General features: G+C 41.3%; 1 protein-coding gene across 2 annotated transcripts in view; it reads right to left on the bottom strand.

Moving 5' to 3' along the window:
• Dip2c (disco interacting protein 2 homolog C) overlaps positions 1-18,375 on the bottom strand; it is a 402,377-nt gene that overhangs the window by 49,314 nt on the left and 334,688 nt on the right. For both annotated transcript variants that reach the window (XM_051151462.1, XM_051151461.1), the window contains 6 exons: positions 18,001-18,137; positions 15,948-16,156; positions 14,380-14,494; positions 12,653-12,854; positions 7,428-7,537; positions 5,976-6,056 (listed from right to left, as the gene is read on the bottom strand). In XM_051151462.1, coding sequence (XP_051007419.1) covers positions 5,976-6,056; positions 7,428-7,537; positions 12,653-12,854; positions 14,380-14,494; positions 15,948-16,156; positions 18,001-18,137 — 854 coding nt within the window. The remainder of the gene's footprint in view (positions 1-5,975; positions 6,057-7,427; positions 7,538-12,652; positions 12,855-14,379; positions 14,495-15,947; positions 16,157-18,000; positions 18,138-18,375) is intronic.

Here is an 18,375-nt window from a genome sequence, read left to right as displayed (position 1 = left end):
CCAGGTCATAAGCACACATGTGGATGGGAAGGGAGAGCCTGACAGGAGTTCAGGGGAGAATTTTATGACATACTAAGATACACATACCCAGTCCTCATATTTAGCAAAACATTTACCAAACTCTATCTAATCACAGTGAGTCCCATGAGGTCAAGCTGTTGTCTTTGATGACAAAGAAGAGGAGGCCAGTGTGAAGCCACCCAGGTTCCTGACCAGTGTTTTAGATAGAAGGGATGTTTAGCTTGCAAGTCTCTAAATTGATCTCCCCCCGCCCACACACACACACTTTCCTTTGCACCACAGGGAGGGTAAAGTGAGAAAACAGAAGCTGGTTTGTAAAGTGGACCAGTGAGAGCAGAATGCAGCAGAGGTGATGAGCAGGGGCAGGTGTATGAGATGACATGAGTCTAAGAAATACAGACAAAAAGTTATAATTTGGTGCCTTCGAGATTAAGCATTCCTCATCTATCTGTCAGCATGAATCAAAACACACATCTTTCTGGACTTAAGGGTCATTGAGCTCTTCAAAGCAGCTATGGGTTGGGGGATGAATAGCACATCTGATGGTAAGGCTCCTCATCAAACCCAGCCTTGACATTGGAGTGTGGCAGTTTCCTTATGAGAAAAAGCAGCATACTACCTATGGTCATACACAGGGACAGAGCCTCATGGCATACTGGCAGTATATCTCAGAAGAGAGCCAGAAGAACTGGTGCATCCACCTGTCCCCACTGAAAACACCATTACCATGGTACTGTTAAGGTATGCCTGTCTCTAAGACAGCTGCAATTTCTCTAACCAATTTCCTTTTACCTTTAGAAGAGCTAAAGTGAACCCCTACAATAGCTCTGGTATGGTTTAAATTTTCTCCAAAGCACCATGGGCTAAGATTTAGTTCTAACTGTGAAATAGTAGAATGCTGAAAATTTATTAAGACCACAGTGCTTAAGCCTCAAGGCGGAAAGTAGGATTATTATATGATATCATTAGGATGGAACCTCCATAGTTGAACTGTGGAGGGTTTCTGAGAAGAGGAAGAGAGCAGCACACACAGGTATCCACAGCTCTACTCTTCTCCTGTCAGTATTACCTCAGGAATCTGTCAGCAAGAAAACCATCATAAGATGTGACCTCTCAACTTTGCATCTCCAGAACTGTAAGTCAATATAAACTTTTAAAAATAAAATTATCTGCCTCAGAGATTTTATTATAGGAACAACAACAACAAAAAGGACCAATACAACCACTTATCAATAACCTGTTGTTGGAAGACAAAGCCCACAATTTGTGCCCTTCTCCCTTCTGTGGTTCTGAGATTTGATAAGTTTGGATTATTCACAACCAGCAGTCAATAATTTCTTAGAAAATACACTTTAATTCTAGCTACTGGAAATTCTTACTAATGGGCTTTTAACAAAATGTGAAACTTAATTAACATGCTGTCTTTTATCTTTGATAAAGTTCTAAAACAATTTCCAACATACTCTGCCATTTCGTGGAGTTGATATAAAATAAACCCAGCACACTTGTGATAATGATGAGAAATACGCTTTGTGGTAACTGGGATCTGAAGCTATCAGGTATAGAGACTTGAAACTTATCAGTGTTACCCTTAAGTCCCTCTTCAGAAGCTGCTATGTGGGAAAGAGGTAGACTATCATAGTGCAAGTCTGACATAATTTTTTGCTCTATAGCTATGGCTATAGGATGAGGTGCCTGGAAAGAACATGTTGAATGAACACTGTCTTCTGTTGGGATGATCTTTTTGTGACCTGTATAAAGGTTGTCTTTGTATTGTTCAAATGTTGATTTCTATACCAGCAGAGAGCTGAGTACTGTCTGGACTTTGGTATTGTTATTTAAACATCCTTCTCCATCACCCTCTCACTGGTTTAGAAAAGAGATGATGGCCTACAGCTAGGCAGAATAGGAAAGGCAAGATCTGGGCAGAGATAGGAACTGGGGAAAGAACTGAGAGGTGCAAGGATTCACTAGTCAGACATGGAAGAAGTCAGACATACCAGGACTGAAGAGAGCTAATGGGCTATATGGCAAGCATAGAGTAGGATAGATGAGGTTAATTAAGTTATATGAGCTAGTTTTGAGGTAGCAAGCTAAGGCCTGGGCTATAATAAATAATAAGTCTCTGTGTCATTATTGGGAGCTGACAGGTCAAGACAATCCAATGTTCCCCTGAACACTGGGATCTCTAACTGGGCCACTGGAGATGTGGTATGTGTTGAGATCCCTTTTTCCCATGCCCCTTCTCTCTATTATCTGAAGAGTAACTCACAGTAGTTGAATGTCAATCATGATATGAGACATTTATTTATTTATTTATTTATTCATTCATTCATTTATTTATTGCTTTTCTTCCTTCCCAGCTTGCAAGGTTGATTATGACATGGCTCCACTACATACGGATATACACTGTGATGCAAATTCATTGCCACCTGCTCTTTAATAGTCTTGTGTACTTGTGTACTTGTGTGCAGTGAGGGTAAATGTTTGTACACATGTACATGGAAGTAAGAGGGCAACTTCAGATGGAGTTCATCTATAAGGTGCTGTCCACCCCAGTCTTTTTTTGGAGAAGAGGTCTCTCAGTGGCATCGAACCCAGGGATCCATTCCTACTTCCCAGGGCTGCAATTATAAGCAGCCCTTGTGTATCTCAAGAATTGAACTCATATCCTCATGCTTACAAGGTAAGCACTTTACTTCCTGGGCTATTTCTGCAGCCTCTACTCACTTTGCAGACACCAGTACAATACTTTACTGCAACAGAATCACTAGCAGGTTTAGGGACATGTTTCATTTTTCTAAGTACCACTTGTTAAGAACACAAGTTTCAAGTGAGTGTTTCCATGAAGCATTAATCATTTAGCCTCAGGTAACAACCATCATCTCTCAACATCCTCATCAACATTAATGGGAAAAACTTATTTCTACTATGAAACCACTGGATAAAAAGTAGGTTTCTAGGTAAAGCTATTTCATCAAGTTAGAATTGTCTTCTAAAATAAGTTGTGGGAGAGTTTTCATGACAGGCTGGTAAAGCCGAGACATCTAGGGGTCAGCATCCATTCTAAACACAACAAACTTCATGGTCACTGACTGACTGTGAGCTTAACACCATTTGAAAGTTTTGTTTTAACAACTAAAACAATTAAGGAATGAAGAAAAGGGCAAAAATTCATGTTTTAAAGTTATAAAGAGAATACTACAAATAAAGAAGCAAACAAACAAAATTAAACTAGATGGCTAAAGTTCCTGATAAAAACAAAAATGGATATTCTGCATGTTTTAAGACAGAAAGTTTTCTACTATTAGTGAGCATTTTAATATGCACTATTCCTTCACTCTTGCATACCTCATACCTAATTACTATAGTTGCCGTGGGTGCAAGTACATGAACAGATACTGAATGTAACAATGAGAAACACTCTTTGCACTCTGAAGTCAAGTGTTTCAGTCATCTTAAAAGACCCACAATCAAAGAATGACAGTTTTTTTTAAATGTCAACTTTATAATTACTAAACATGCTCTTGCATAGTCAGGTTGTGGTAGCACATGCCTTTAATCCCAGCACTTGGGAGGCAGAGGCAAGTGGATCTCTGTGAGTTCAAGGCCAGCCTACTCTACAGAGCAAGTTCCAGGACAGCCATGGTTACATTTAGAAATCCTGTCTCAAAAAAACAAAACAAAACCACTTTGCATAGGCTGGAAGAAAAATACCGAAGCAAGTTCCTAGGCACCAGAGCAAGCACTACTTCAGTGAGCAAGGAGCAAATATGTGAATGAAGACATGGGAAAGATGGAGTACACAGTGGAGAGATGGGAGGGAAAGGGAATCTGAGTGGTTTGTGGAACTGGAGACAATGTTTGAAAGGTCACACTGATGGGATGTCAAGCCTAGTATCCTGACATCACTCCAAGGAGCTGAGTACTGTCATAGTTAGACACAAGCAGAATATTGCTATTTCATTATTTTGTCCATGAACACACTGTCATCAAGTTTAAATCTTTGTCTACAAGGATTTGCTTACTCTTGTGCTACCCCTTTAGACTGTCATACAGTGTGAACTCAGGTGTTTATCCATCTTACAAAAATGAGAGCAAGGTATTAGGCAATGTTAAAGGGGGAGTTTAAAAGTGGTTCATGTCTGACTTGCCCTCTGTTGACAGTTTGTATAAGCTATACTCACCATAGCAGTGTTAGATAAGGAAAGGGAAGAAGTTCTACTCATCAAAAGACCTGAGAAGGTACCAGGCCAATGAAAAGGAGGTCAGTTGTAGTTAAGACCATACATTCTAGTTATCACTTTGGAGGCAATATTGGAAGAGGGAGAGCCATGAGGCTAGGGACAAAGGGAAGTCAAGAGGAGCTCACAGGAAAACCACCACATGGAGGGGTAGGTCCAGGAGAGTCCAGGGAGAAGAGATTAATGGGAAATAAAAGTAACACAGATGTGAAGGAAGATGAAAATGGGCAACTGTATGAGGTAAGAGGAGTCATGTCTATATTTATAGTCTGAAGACAGATTCAGTATAAAAGGTGAAAAATGGAACTGTGGTACCAGAAAGATGGTTCAGCAGGTAAAGGTATATGCTGACAAGCCTGAAAGGCCTGAGTTCAATATCCAGGACCCACAAGATGGGAAGAGAGAACTAATCTGCACCAAGTTGTCTTTTGACCTCCAGAAGCATGTGGTTTCTTTCTCCCTGACTCACTCACACTCTGTCTCTCCGCCTCTGTGTCTCTCCCCTGTCTCTCTCTCTCTCTCTCTCTCTCTCTCTCTCTCTCTCTCTCTCTCTCTCTCTCTCTCTCACACACACACACACACACACACACACACACACACACACACACACACACCAAAAAATGTAATGAGATAAATAAAACAGGGGGAAAAGGAGAATAAATTTTCAGATGCATGGGTATGTGGTCAGCAAATGTCAAAGGAGACTCATGGGCTGCGTACCCCTCAGAGGAGAGGCATTTCATTAGATAGTCAGAGAACAGGGCAACAATAGGGAAACCCTCTTTGTTGTCTCCAAATACTGTCCCTGGATAAGGTCTTGAGTAGATGCAGTATATGATGACAGTTATGACCAACTCCACAAAGGCTAATTTCAAGCTGATAAGAAGCTTTATATTAGAATAAAGTGAAGGATGTCCAAGTACATATATTCACAGGAGGAACTCAATCAAATGCAGACTAACCCTGATAACTAGAAGCCAAATCTTTGAGCACTCAAGACTTTGATAATTAGGAATCCTAAAAGGCCTCAGATTTGTAGACTTGCAGGTGCCTATACTTGTCAAGAGGTTTTACCATCATGGTCTAGATTTCAAGCTTTAGTTCCATAGCATAAAGAAAAGCTTAAAAAACAGATCTTTGCATATAACTTTTATTGTTAAAATTTGCTACTAAATTAAGGTCTAACTTCTAAGTGCTTTTAAGGAGGAAGAGTTTGATCCATTTCCTAATGTGAAATTGAACAGAAACTTTACAACGTAGAAGTGGTTTTCACTCCTTAGCATCTGTAACTAAAACATATTTATATGTAAATAAGTTTCTTTATATTAAGAATAAGAACATAACTATGTCCTAGCACCACATTAGTTCTCTGCTGTAGATACCATTAACCTCTCAGTTTTGGATGGGAGATGCTGCAGAGAAAGTGAGAACACTAACAAGTGTGCATTTATTGTTTTGTTCTCTGCTTCACAGTGCAATTTGCTGCCCCAAGCTCCAGATGCTACGGCTGCTTCCATAACAGATGAACTGTAACCTCTGAGCTGAAATACCCTCCTCCTCCATTATGTTGCTATTATTAGAGTATTTGACCATAGAAACAAGAAAAGAAGTCTTTGGGAATATTATAAAAGGAGGTGCCCTCTCAGGAAAAAGTTCAGACTACTAAAGTAAGAAATTAGGAAATATGAGCCCTGGAGCTCAAGCGCCTACCCGACAATTGAGCAGTGTGTACAGCAGGTGGTCTGGGGTGGTCTGTGCTCTCCACTGTAAGACCTCTGAGAGGAACAGGAACTGGAATGACACAAGGATGGTAGGGTCATGCCACTGGGATCTGGGCTAGGCAGTGTCAGTATGTAAGTAAAAATAAATTGTTTGAATGCATGCTTTCCTACACAGAGGCATAAGGACATATGTCATCAACAAAATGACCAAGAATTTGGCTTTTCCCTGCTGCTATTTAGAATTCAATGCCTCTGACTGAGACTGACATTTCCAAGGATAACTACAGTACCCTTGGTTAGGCAAGTTCTCCTCAAGTCAGCCCAAGGAAGAAGAGAGCTATCCCCCTTATAGGTAAGATCAGCCAATACAGTCAATCATTTTACTCTTGGGGCTGCCAGAATATTCAATGCTGTTTTCCATGATGTGGAGGGAAAGAATCTAATCTAGCTTACTTAAAAAAAAGCTTCTACTAAATATGTGATTGTAGAATGCCAATTCTCTGGTGTTATTAAATTGCATTACAAATCACATAGATTAAATACATCATACTTAGTATTTCACATGAAGCAATAGGAAATATCCTATTATCTTTTATTAGTAGAAATGTACTATATGAGGGCAGTGTGATGATCAAGTTCTTTTAATGAAAAAAATCATTGTATGTTATTACACTGGCAGTATTTAAATACTTAACAGCCCATACTGAATGGACCTACCTTTGGGCTGTGGGAAACAGGGAGTCCTAAGCATTGTCAGAGCTGAACAGTTGCAATAGGACTCAGAAACACATAGGCAAGTTATGAGCTCTGCTCTGTTGGGTAGGGAGGAACTAGATAATTGCTCTTTTAAGCCGCAGTAAGGAAATCTAGCTGCTAATGACCAAACAACAAAAACCATATACCAAGACCACTGTGAGGAGGTGCAAGCGTCACATCACAGTTGGTGGGGGATATTTAGAAAGGGGCTAGAGAGATGGCTCAAAGGTTAAGAGCACTGGCTGCTCTTCGAGTGGTCCCAAGTACAATTCCCAGCAACCACATGGTGGCTCACAACTATCTGTAATGTAATCTGGTGTCTTCCTCTGGCTTGCGGATGTACATGCAGGCAGACCACTGTATACATAATAATAAATAATTAAATATTTAAAAAAGAAGCAAGTAGTGAGGTTCAATGCTCTCCTAATGTTTGCCTCAATCTTGCCCGTGCTGATGGCATCACTTCATGTTTGTGCCCTAAAGCCTCATGCCTCCTGTAACATTCTCCCCTATAGGACAACTATTGCACGAGTGGGGAGGTAGGGTAGTATCATCAAAGATGGGAGATAAGTAATAGATGTGGAACTAATACAGAGAGGACTTGGACAGTCATTCTGTGATTCTACAAACAGTTAACACAGCTCTAGAATCAAGGGAATAATATGATTCTGACCTCGGTTCTCACCTTCCGGGCCTGGTCATTGTCCTCGATCTGACCCAGGTCTCTGCCACTAGCCTGGGCAATCCTCTTCCCAGACACCAGGTTTCCTACCATCACTGAAGCAGGGCCAATTTCTGGGGGGAAGAGAGAAAAATAACCTTAGAGACAAAAGTGAAATACTTTTTAACAGGATTCTTATCCAATTAGTAAAGAATTAACCTAGAAAAAAAATGCTTTCAAAGCCGCAGCTTTGAATCTCTCTTATTATAAGAGATTGCGAAGAAATCACTGATGTGCTTTGATAGCCAAAATGAAGAAACCTGGATGAGGTACATAGAAGTAATAGTTTCAGTACATATAGAGTCCCTTAACCTGGATGAGGGTACATAGAAGTAATAGTTTCAGTACATATAGAGTCCCTTAACCTGGATGAGGGTACATAGAAGTAATAGTTTCAGTACATATAGAATCCCTTAGCAGTCTGTAAGCTGATGCTTTTATTGTGTAGTGTGAGGCCAACAGATAATGATGATGCATATCCAGAGGTGATTATAAAGTGATGCAGAGGATAACTACAGGATGTGAAGTCAGGATGCACTTCCCTGAGGAGGACTTCTGGGTTATACCTCTACTTGTTTTCTTGTATTATGACCTATAATGAGAGTTGACTCAAACCAAGCAAATTATAATGCATTTACCTCTTGGGATAGATTCAGAGAATATTCTTGAAGAGGCATGATAGAGAATCACTTACTTATAGGTTTAATTGAGTAGTAAGGTTTGAGATTCACACACTGTCAGGCCCACAATTAGATGTAGAAGAGTTAAGGCAAAGGAAACTGCACACTGAAAGGTTTTTTTCCCCTTACTCCACTGTTACAAACTCAATGAGCTTTATTTCTCTAGTTTAAGGCAGCAGTTTGAAAGAGAAACATCACAGGTTTCTTTCTTTCTTTTTTTTTTTTTTTCCCTATTTTACATATGAGTGCTCCATCTGGATATACACTTGCAGGCCAGAAGAGGGCATCAGATTCCATATAGATGGTTGTGAGCCACCATGTAGTTGCTGGAGATTGAACTCAGGGCCCCTGAAGAGCAGACAGCGCACTAAGCCATCTCTCCAGCCCCCCATCACATGCTTCTGATACCTTAAACTTTTCAATTATGAAAGAAGGTTTCTTTTAAATTTTTTTGTAAAAAAAATTATTACAGTTATTTCCTTGTGCATGTACATGCCCTCATGCCACGGTATGAGTGTGGAGACCACTTGCTAGAGTCTGTTCTCTCCTCTACCATATGGGTCTTGGGGAATCAAAGTCAGGTTCAGGATTGACAACAAGCACTTTATTCACTGAGCCATTTTGCTGGCCCAAAAATTTCTTAAAGAATTGCAGAAACTCCAATTTCTGACTATTAGAAACACATACATGCTAATTAGTCACATCTTTTCATTAGATGCAAACATACAAACTAAGAAATGTGTATTTACTTGGGAAAGATTAGACATTCTAGATCTCTGTGAGCATGGGAGAAAGGAGAGAAGAAAAGGACACTTAATACAAGAACTACAGCACAAAGAGTGGACTGATGGGAAACGTACTTAATCCAAGTACAAATAGTGCTGTCCAAACCCTAGAACTCACATAAAAGCTAGGTGTGTGTGGCGGCCCACTGTGATCTCAGTGCTCAGGAGGCACACAGGGGCAAAGACAACTTGAAACAAGCTCTGAGCTTAGTCAACAGCCCCTGCCTCAGTATATTACGTGGGGAGTGGTTAAAGACACACTACTTTGAGCCTTCACATTCATGTACAGTTAATTGTACCCACACATGTGAACATGCATACAGAACACAACACACATATAAATAGGAAAAAAATCACAGCATAAAATAAAAAGGTAGCATGGATCTATTTCTGGCTTGATGAAATTTAAGTTGGTCAGATTTCTATTAAATGTCTGGTGATTAAGTTCAACCAAGACACATGCATCCTTTACTAATCACAAAGAACTGAGTGTCTTGCAGCTCAACCAGGGGATCAGGGGGCATGTAAAATAAAAACATGAGATTCACGCCAATAGATTCAGTGACCAAGACTTAGGATGGGCCAGTTACCATGACAACCATAATGACCCCTGATAACCTAGAATTCTGAGTCAGACCACAAGGCATTCCAGTGTCTGCTCATCCTTTAGCAGACTTTTGTTGAGCATAGGGTCACTTATCTTCTACAGACATGCAAGTAGCCCATGCTGAATTTAGTTTGCCAGAAAATACAGTTTCCCCTTCTTGTGCTAGACCCTGCATGGGACTCTGCACTGTTCTTTAAGCTACTCTGATGGAATGTCGTTAGGGGAGCTGTAGCTGTGGATTTGTGTGTACTCTGGTAACTGCTGTAGAATCATTGCTAGTTCTTACAATTGCTTAAAGGTCACTCAACACTATTCTGCTTAGGTTTTTAATCATACCACACACTACTATTAACTGAACAAATAACGTGCCCATCAGTGACTCTGAATAAAGGACTCTATTTGTAGGTGGTAGCAAAACCTTACACAAATGTGGCTACAGTCAATGTTTTCGCTGGTTGCCAGTAGCACAGCTGTTCAGAATAATTTTAAATATTTCTTCAAAAGAGGCTTTTGAAATCATCTAGTTTAATTCCCTGTACACACACACACACACACACACACACACACACACACACACACACACACACACACACACGTCCTGATATCCTCCTCTCGGGCCATTACAAGTCATCAGCAAATCTAGAGAGACTTATATAAGTGAGTCATAATGCCTCAGGTTAGCTGCTTTATACTTGTTAAAGGGGTAGGCAGTAAGGGAGGATAGAAGGATTTAAAAAGAAAAGAGACAAGACACTGCTAGGCACTTGTAAAGCCCTAGGTTCAATTTGCAGAATGAAAGAAGAAAAAAAATATTTTGAAGACACATTATATTACTTTAGCTGCACACACATATATATGCAGAGTTTACCATTATACACAGCTTTATTGAGTAGGTATAATATTAAAGTATTAATCCATTAAACCACAATTTCCTGCTATTCCTAATGAAAGTAGCCTTCTTTAGGTGTTCTGACCTTTGCTCCAGCCTATGATCACAGCCTTTTTCTATGGGCTGATTTTTCTCAAGTACTTAGATTTTTAAGACTGAACAGGTGAGGCCAGTCATTATACATTTATGTTACTTATTTGCAAATGATTCTCCCTATATTAAATATCTATCTTGAAGCTTCATGTGGTATTAAACTGGTAGACTTTGTTATGAGAACTACTGCTATTAGGTTCATTAGGGCCAGACTTTACGCTACTGAGGCCATCAAAATGAACGAAAAGATAGTCTAGTCACCTTCAATTTGATACTGAGGACATGTTAGTGACAAATGCATGAACCTTAATACTATAGACACCAATGTGCTTACAAAGAGCAAGCACTGCATCATTTCTAATGTTATTTATGTTCTCAGACAATACGGGATCTGAGAGGCTGCTTTTCATCCTCCTGTGATGCTCTCTGAAGGGCAGGGCTTCCTATCTTCTTGAGGTTTCCTGTTAGAGCACTACTTATCTGTATACTATTTAAAGAACTAGATACTTTGAGTCAGCCACAGCTCTAAATTTACTACAGAAATCATTAAATCAAAGATAGTGAGAGGGGAAAAATACAGATTTGAGGAGAAACGAAACAGAGGAGATCTAGAACATAAGAAAAACAGAGGCAGATGTCAGATGTGGTAGTAACCCTGTAATCCCAGTGCTTGGAAGGATGAGACAGAAGAGTTCTAAGGCCAGACTGGGCTACATACAGGTCAGGAGCCTAAAAAAGAAAGGAGAGAGAAAAGAAGAGGAGGGCGGAAACAGTGAAAACATAGAGAACAACAAGGAAGGGTAATCCAATGTATCTCAAAGGCTAAACAAAAAAACCTACTTTCTACACTCTTTGTGCGCTTAAACATGATTACACTGGGAGAGATCAGACTACTTAGCTACATAACTTCCATACTGCCTACCATAAAGACATCCCTGAGGTGTAAAAATAATAAGAGCAAGGGTTTTACAATTGGAAGGCAGAGAGTCAAGTCCCCAGCCTATTATATGTTTGGCTAATCACTTTTCTTCTTCATGTCTGGATTTGAGAAGGTTATCCACCTGCCTCCTGGACAGATCTGTCCTGTAGATGTGCAGACAGTCTGCAGACTACTGAAGAGCACCCAGGATGAGAGCTTCTGAAGTGGGTTCAACAGTTATTACAAAGGGTGCTGTATTGAGGCACTAGCTGGGGTAATAATGTCAACAGTACCATTCTCGCATAAGTGGCAGTAAAAGATCCCAAGCTAGACTTAAGAAATGGGGAGTCGAAGGTGGGTAATGCTGAGGAATAGAGTGTGCCGCCTGGGTTTAGATTCTGTGTTGGGCACACTGTAGCTGCATGACGTTAGGCAAAACTCAGTCTCTCTGTGCTTAATCTATACAGTGAAGAGCACCTGCTTCACGTGCTCCATGAGATCAATGGATCAGCACATATAGACGGTGATGGTACAGATCATACCATCTTCATCTAGCTTTGGTTTGCTCTGAACATACCAGCCCCTTAGCAACAGAGTTCCTATTTTCCAATTCACTACATTCTGACAAATTCACTGACAAGTGTGTGTGATCTAGTACTATGTGACTGACTTAGGAGCTACAAGAATCAAACCAGATAAAGGGTAAGATGTTCCCAAACTGTCAAGGACTGAGAGAACAGTCTCAGCCAGAAATAGAGTTCCTCATATTTCAAAGTCTTATCCCATAACCTACTGCTTTCACTCCTAAATTAGCCACATAAAACCTGTAAGGGTGTATTATTCTGATTCTGTACAATAGGACCCCAAGGCGTTTATGTCTAGTCTAGTCTAGGGCCACCAGTAGGTGACTGCACAACCAATTCCAGAGGAAGTGCTGTCCAATGAGAAGGCTGCATACCTCTTCCACCCACATGCTCTGTGTAGTCTACCTGCGTAGGCCCCATTGTCTCAGCAGAGCTGCTACACCCCAGCCATCAAGGTGCGAACACAGCTGGTGAGGAGAGTGCTATCTGGAGTGTGCAGCATGGGGAGAGCATGCATGCAGAGGATTGCCAGCATTCCCAGATGTAGGCCCTCCTGAGCCTGCTATTGAGAAGACACACTTCACAAAGCACACTTAAGGCCATGATAGACCATGCAGGGAAACTGGGCATACCTGGCTGCTTCTGCCGAGGTTTAGGTAAGTTTGTGACACAGGTGTGTGGGCACATCAGGACATTGCACGGGTGTAGGGAGCCCTCCAGGAAAAGCTGCTTTGTTTCTGACAAATGGATGCCACCAAGTGGAGTTTTGGGAAGGGTGTTTGCTGGCACCAAGGCCAGGCAATAAACCCCAACTTGATGTATACTGTCAATTGCCTGAAAAAGAGAAGGACAGTGATATTAAAACAGCAAATATAAGCAGAGACAGTAAATAATGTGTTTATTTAGATTTGTTTGTGTATGATGGCATAGAAATGTGTGTGTACACACGCATGCTCAAATACATGTGTATACACATATGTGTGGAGGCCAGAATACAACCTCTGGTGTTGATGTTTGAGTGCTGCCCACTTTTCTTTTTCTTTTCTTTTTTTTTTTTTTTTTTATCTTTTTGACAAAGGGGTCTCTTACTGGCTCAGAATTTGCCAATTAGGCTGAGGTGGCTGAACAGAGGCCCACGGACCTGCCTGCCTCTGCCACTGCAGCAGCAAGAGCGTGAGAACACACCATGGTGCCTGGCTCTTTTTACACGGCTGCTGAGGACTGAGCTTACATACTTATGCTTGCACCGAAAGTACTTGGCTCACTGAGCTATCTCTCCCATCCTCCCCATTTTTATTTTTCTGATTTTGTTTGAGACATAGTCTCACACTATAGGCTGATCTTTAGCTAGTGGCAATCCTCTTGCCTCAGCCTCTGAAATGCTGGAATCACAGGAAGGAGGCACTATACCTAGCCTTGGTAAATGACTGCATGTACAAAACCTTTTCTATACAAACATTCACAAAGGAAAAACGGGTTACAAAAGGAAATTTTATTTTTCCAATGGAATCTAATTATATAAACCATACTTAAGGGCAGGCCCCATGCCCAGCAGTAGATGGTCAACACAAAATGAACCAATGGTATAGCTGGAGGTGTTTGTCTTATAAAGCTTTATCTGGGCATTTTTTTTTTATTATAAAGGTCTTTTCTTTGTATATTATAATTTCCAATTTTGTGTTTTATGGGATTAATGTATGGTTTTTCTGTGTCTATATGCATTTCTTATACTCTTTCTTTTCTGTCCCTCTCTCTCTCTCTCTCTCTCTCTCTCTCTCTCTCTCTGTGTGTGTGTGTGTGTGTGTGTGTGTGTGTGTTTGCCTGCCTGTTTTATAAAGTGAGAAAGAAAAGAGTGTGGATTTGTGTGGATGAGGAGATAGGGAGGACCTGGGAAGAGTTGTGCAAGGGAAACCATTATCAGAGCTTATTGAGAGAAAATACTCCATTTTTAATAAAAATAAAAATTATAAAAACCACCTACTGTCTATAATATACAAAAGTACACATGGTATGGACAGTGCTCTGCATGAAGACCAAATGAAGAGATAGTTTTCTCACTACAATAGAAGGTCACATAATTTCACATAGAGCTAATGGAAAGCCATAAGTGGGTATGTCCTCATGACTGTAACAACATATGCTTTTTGTCCTCCAATATAACTGCCAAGAGGCAGTTTTGCAGTTCCTGACTTCTGTCCTTCATCCTTGCTTCTCTACACTATAGAATTTCCAGCCAGGCAGTTTGGCCAATAGAATATGGGCACACAGGCCAAGGAATGGCTGACAAAGGCTGGGCCTCAGCCCTATAGTGAGTGTGAAATGCTGCAACAATCAATGCGTTAAGACGCAGCCGCGGCACCTGGAGCACTCTGCTCATCCACTGGAAACTGTCCTCCTCGGTGGAGTCTGGCCTCTGCTCAGCCACAATCACTATCCGTTCATCATGAAGGACGGTCACTGAGAACACAGCTATCCTGCAGGGACAGAGGAAGGTGTGGTAAGCAGAGGACAGACACCTGCTTCTGTGGCAGTAAGGACTTATGATCAAGATTAATCACTCAAATCTCAGGATCTTCACAGAGGAAAACTAGCTGCAAACTTAGTCTGGGGCTGCACAGGCAACCTGGCAGTTGCTACCCCTTCCCAAAAGAAAACCGGCCTTCCATGTCTCCGTAGCCAGTCATCAACTGTCAGCAGCTCCTCAGCTAGGTCTGAACCAGTGCTTCACGATATTCTTAATGTTGCCACCATTTAACACAGTTCCTCAAATTGTAGTGAGCCCAAGAATAAATTATTTCATTGCTATTTCATAACAAATTTTGTACTGCTATGAATCAATGTAAACACAATAATGTGGTTTTTGGTGGGGTGAAGTGACCCCTGTGAAAGGGTCGTTTGACCCATAGGTTGAGAACCACTGGCCTCAGGCCTCAGGAGCCCTTCCCAGTCTATGCTGCAATTTTAAACTAGCTTTATTTTGTGCTTATGTGGGTAACACAGCTACTGTGAGTTTAGGCTCTAGTTTTAAAGATGATTTAAATCTGACAATGGTACAGCCATGTGACTATGAACTGTTAGTTTTCAAAGTTGGAAATCACATCTAGAGGAGTTTCTGATTTCTCTTTTTTTTATCACCAGAAAGCTCAAGAGCTACAATGAATAATCTAAATGTAACTAACATTTGCTGAGTGCCTGGATATGTCGGCAAGGTAGGAAAGGGGGCACTCAAACACAGAGCAGATACTTTTCTACATAAATTCAACTGATTGTCGTTTCTGGGTCCCTTAGATCTGTATAGCTTTATCAAGCTATTAAGTTTAGGAATGCCTCAAAGAGTTCATATTAGCTCCTGAGGAATCACAGCTTGTTGAGATCTCAGTGATCACTGAGTCCAAATGCTTCAGTTTGATAGAGGAGGAAACTGAGTCCAAATAAATCTAAGGAATTCCTACAATTTTTAAGCCCTTCAATTGTGCTGGCTTGGTGTTAGGACAATTTGACACCAGCTAGAGTCATCAGAGAGGGACTTAGTTGAGAAAATGCTTCTATAACATCAAGCTGTAGGCAAGCTAGTGCATTTTCTTAATTAGTGATTGACGTGGAGGGTCTAGCCCATTGTGGGTGGTGCAACTCCCGGCAGGTAGTCCCTGGTTCTATAAGAGAGCTGGTTGCACAAGCCATGAAAAGCAAGTCAGTAAGCAGCACTCCTCCACAGCCTCTGTATCAGCTCCGGCCTGCAGGTTCTTGCTTTGAGATCCTGTCCTGACTTCCTTCAGTGATGAACAGTTATATGGAAGAATAAGCCAAGTACACTCTTTCTTCTCTAAGTTCCTTTGGTCATGGTGTTTATCACAGCAATAGTAACTCTAACTAGGAAACCAACTATACCAAAACTGAACATTTAATTTGCAGACAAGTACCACTAACCTTCCTCTGTAGACAAACTTCATGGGCTCTACAGCCAAGGCTGTGGCCACGATGTCATCTGCATTGTGTCTTCGTCCACTGACTACCATCAGGCCATCCATCTTACCCACAACAAAGACGAGGCCCCCAGGACCAACAAATCCCAGCAAACCTGTCCTTATGAATGGGTATTCACTGATTGGAGCCCCGGAGCTTGTCATGGGAAATACCTAGGGGAACAAGGCTGCAATTAGGCCACCTTAAAGGGTTAGCAGGGTCATAGTTTTTACACCACTTCTCTGTTAAGAGAAGGCCAAATTTACTTCCCTACCTGCAGTAACTCTGCCAGCATGAGATCATGGTGACTCTGCTTGACAGTCCACAAACATGATGTGAAGCTTACTCTTCATTGTCAATTAGACTGGATTTTGAATCACCTAGGAGACACACCTCTGGTCATACCAGAGAGCTTTACCCGAGGGAAGATAAAGTTTGAGTGTGGTGATACTATTTCATGGGCTGAGGGTTTAGACTGAATACAAAGAAAGCCACCATGGGTTCCCCACCATGATGGACTGTAACCAAAATAAACTCTTGCCACTTAAGTAGCTTTTGTTAGATAGTTATAGGCAGGTCAGAAGTAAATAAATGCACATGGACATACAATGCCCTCTTGGGTTCCTTACAGGCTCAGCAAAGTTCTACCACTTCTGCATGTCTGGGTGATGTGTAAGGGCTTCATGAAGCTCCTCTCTCAGGCTCTGAACCTCCAGACAGGCAGCAGCCAGAAATCATTGCAATATGCTTAAAATACCAGGTGAAAGTGGTTAGTGTGACTTAAGGTACATTTTTAATAACACATATTGGTGGTAGCTGATCCCTATTCATTAAAATGTTACTTGTCTTTATTGGAAGCATGCTGAAAAAGAAAATGTAGAGAGAGCACAGCTAGTCCGAAATGTAAATCTTGTTTCCTTCCACCTTGAAGATAAAGCACATAGGAAAGGAAAGTCTTTCTTAGACTATACACTCAGCTCCAGTTCCAGGGATTTTAGAGATCGGAGTTCATGTTCACATGATCTAACATGTAGGAATGGATAATCTGTTCTAATCATGAACCAGAGAGACACTGTCATAATCCTAAGGCTAGACACCATATGAGAAAAAGAAGAAAGTCCTAAGAATACTGTGATACAGTACAGAATACTTGACCCTGTGGATTTAACTCCTTCCATGGCTCTGCCCACTGTGTGCTCATCACTCACAAAAGGCAGGTTACCTATACACACCAGATAGTCACACATTTCATACACATTCCACATGTGTCCTCAGCACACACATGCACAACTCATATCCATGCTACCTGTATATCTATACCCATGATGTCACCACATATATTTCACATACTCACTTGTATGACTGAAATTATTATTTAATGTGCAATTTGTCCAGGTTCTCCTGAGTTCACCCCTGGCCAAGTCTAGTTGGTGCTACAAGATTGTGAAAGAATGGCCATCTAACTTCCTGAGCGATGACATCTACCCCACACCCATGCACATGTTCTCCTATTGCATGTTGCTTTTCACCACTCACCTGTCATCTGAGAACAACAATAAACAAAACACCATTTAAAGAAATTGCTTGTTCCTTCTGGATGCTAAAAGGTCAGAATAATGCTGACAGCCCAATAGTCAAAATAAACCTAGTATGCAAAAAGCCACCGGTTAATGATATGAATGCTCCTCCTCCTCCTCCTCCTCCTCCTCCTCCTCCTCCTCCTCCTCTTCTTTCTTTCTTTCTTTCTTTCTTCCTTTCTTTCTTTCTTTCTTTCGTTTTTCAAGACAGGGTTTCTCTGTGTAGCCTTGGCTGTCCTGGAGTCACTTTCTAGACCAGGCTGGCCTCAAACTCACAGAGATCCACCTGCCTCTGTCTTCCAAGCAGTGGGATTAAAGGTGTGTGCCAGCACCACCTATGAATGCTCTTTTGTAAAATCATCATCTTAATAAGTTTCCTGTCTGTTTCTGAACACCTGGCAAAGCTGTTAGAGGCCAGAGCCAGGTTTCCATTAACCTACCTCAAAGGTGTTCTTGGTCATGCCAGAGAGACCGTAGTATGATGTTCCTGTGGCAACCGCACAGACGCAGAGCTCCCCGATTTCATCTGTCCTGCACAACTGAGGAACCCCATCTGGCTTCACTGAACACATGATGGCTAAAGGCAGAGCAAGGAAGCACAAGGAGGGCATGAGCAGGAGGAGGGCAGTGAATAAACCCAGAGCAATGTGGACAAATGAGCAGAGTCCCAGTGATGCCAAGTGTCCGCTTTCTCTAAGAGCAGTAGCTTCTCATGTTATATCAACATGCCAGATTTTGTCATTATGACAGCGATTGTTTCAATTACTCTAATTTTAATATGAATATTATACTTAAGGAGAGAAACACTGTGTGCC

This window comes from Acomys russatus, chromosome 9 (assembly GCF_903995435.1).
Source record: "Acomys russatus chromosome 9, mAcoRus1.1, whole genome shotgun sequence".
Lineage (NCBI taxonomy): Eukaryota > Metazoa > Chordata > Mammalia > Rodentia > Muridae > Acomys > Acomys russatus.
Note: the sequence above shows the minus strand (reverse complement) of the source record. Positions and strands in the feature narration are given on the sequence as shown.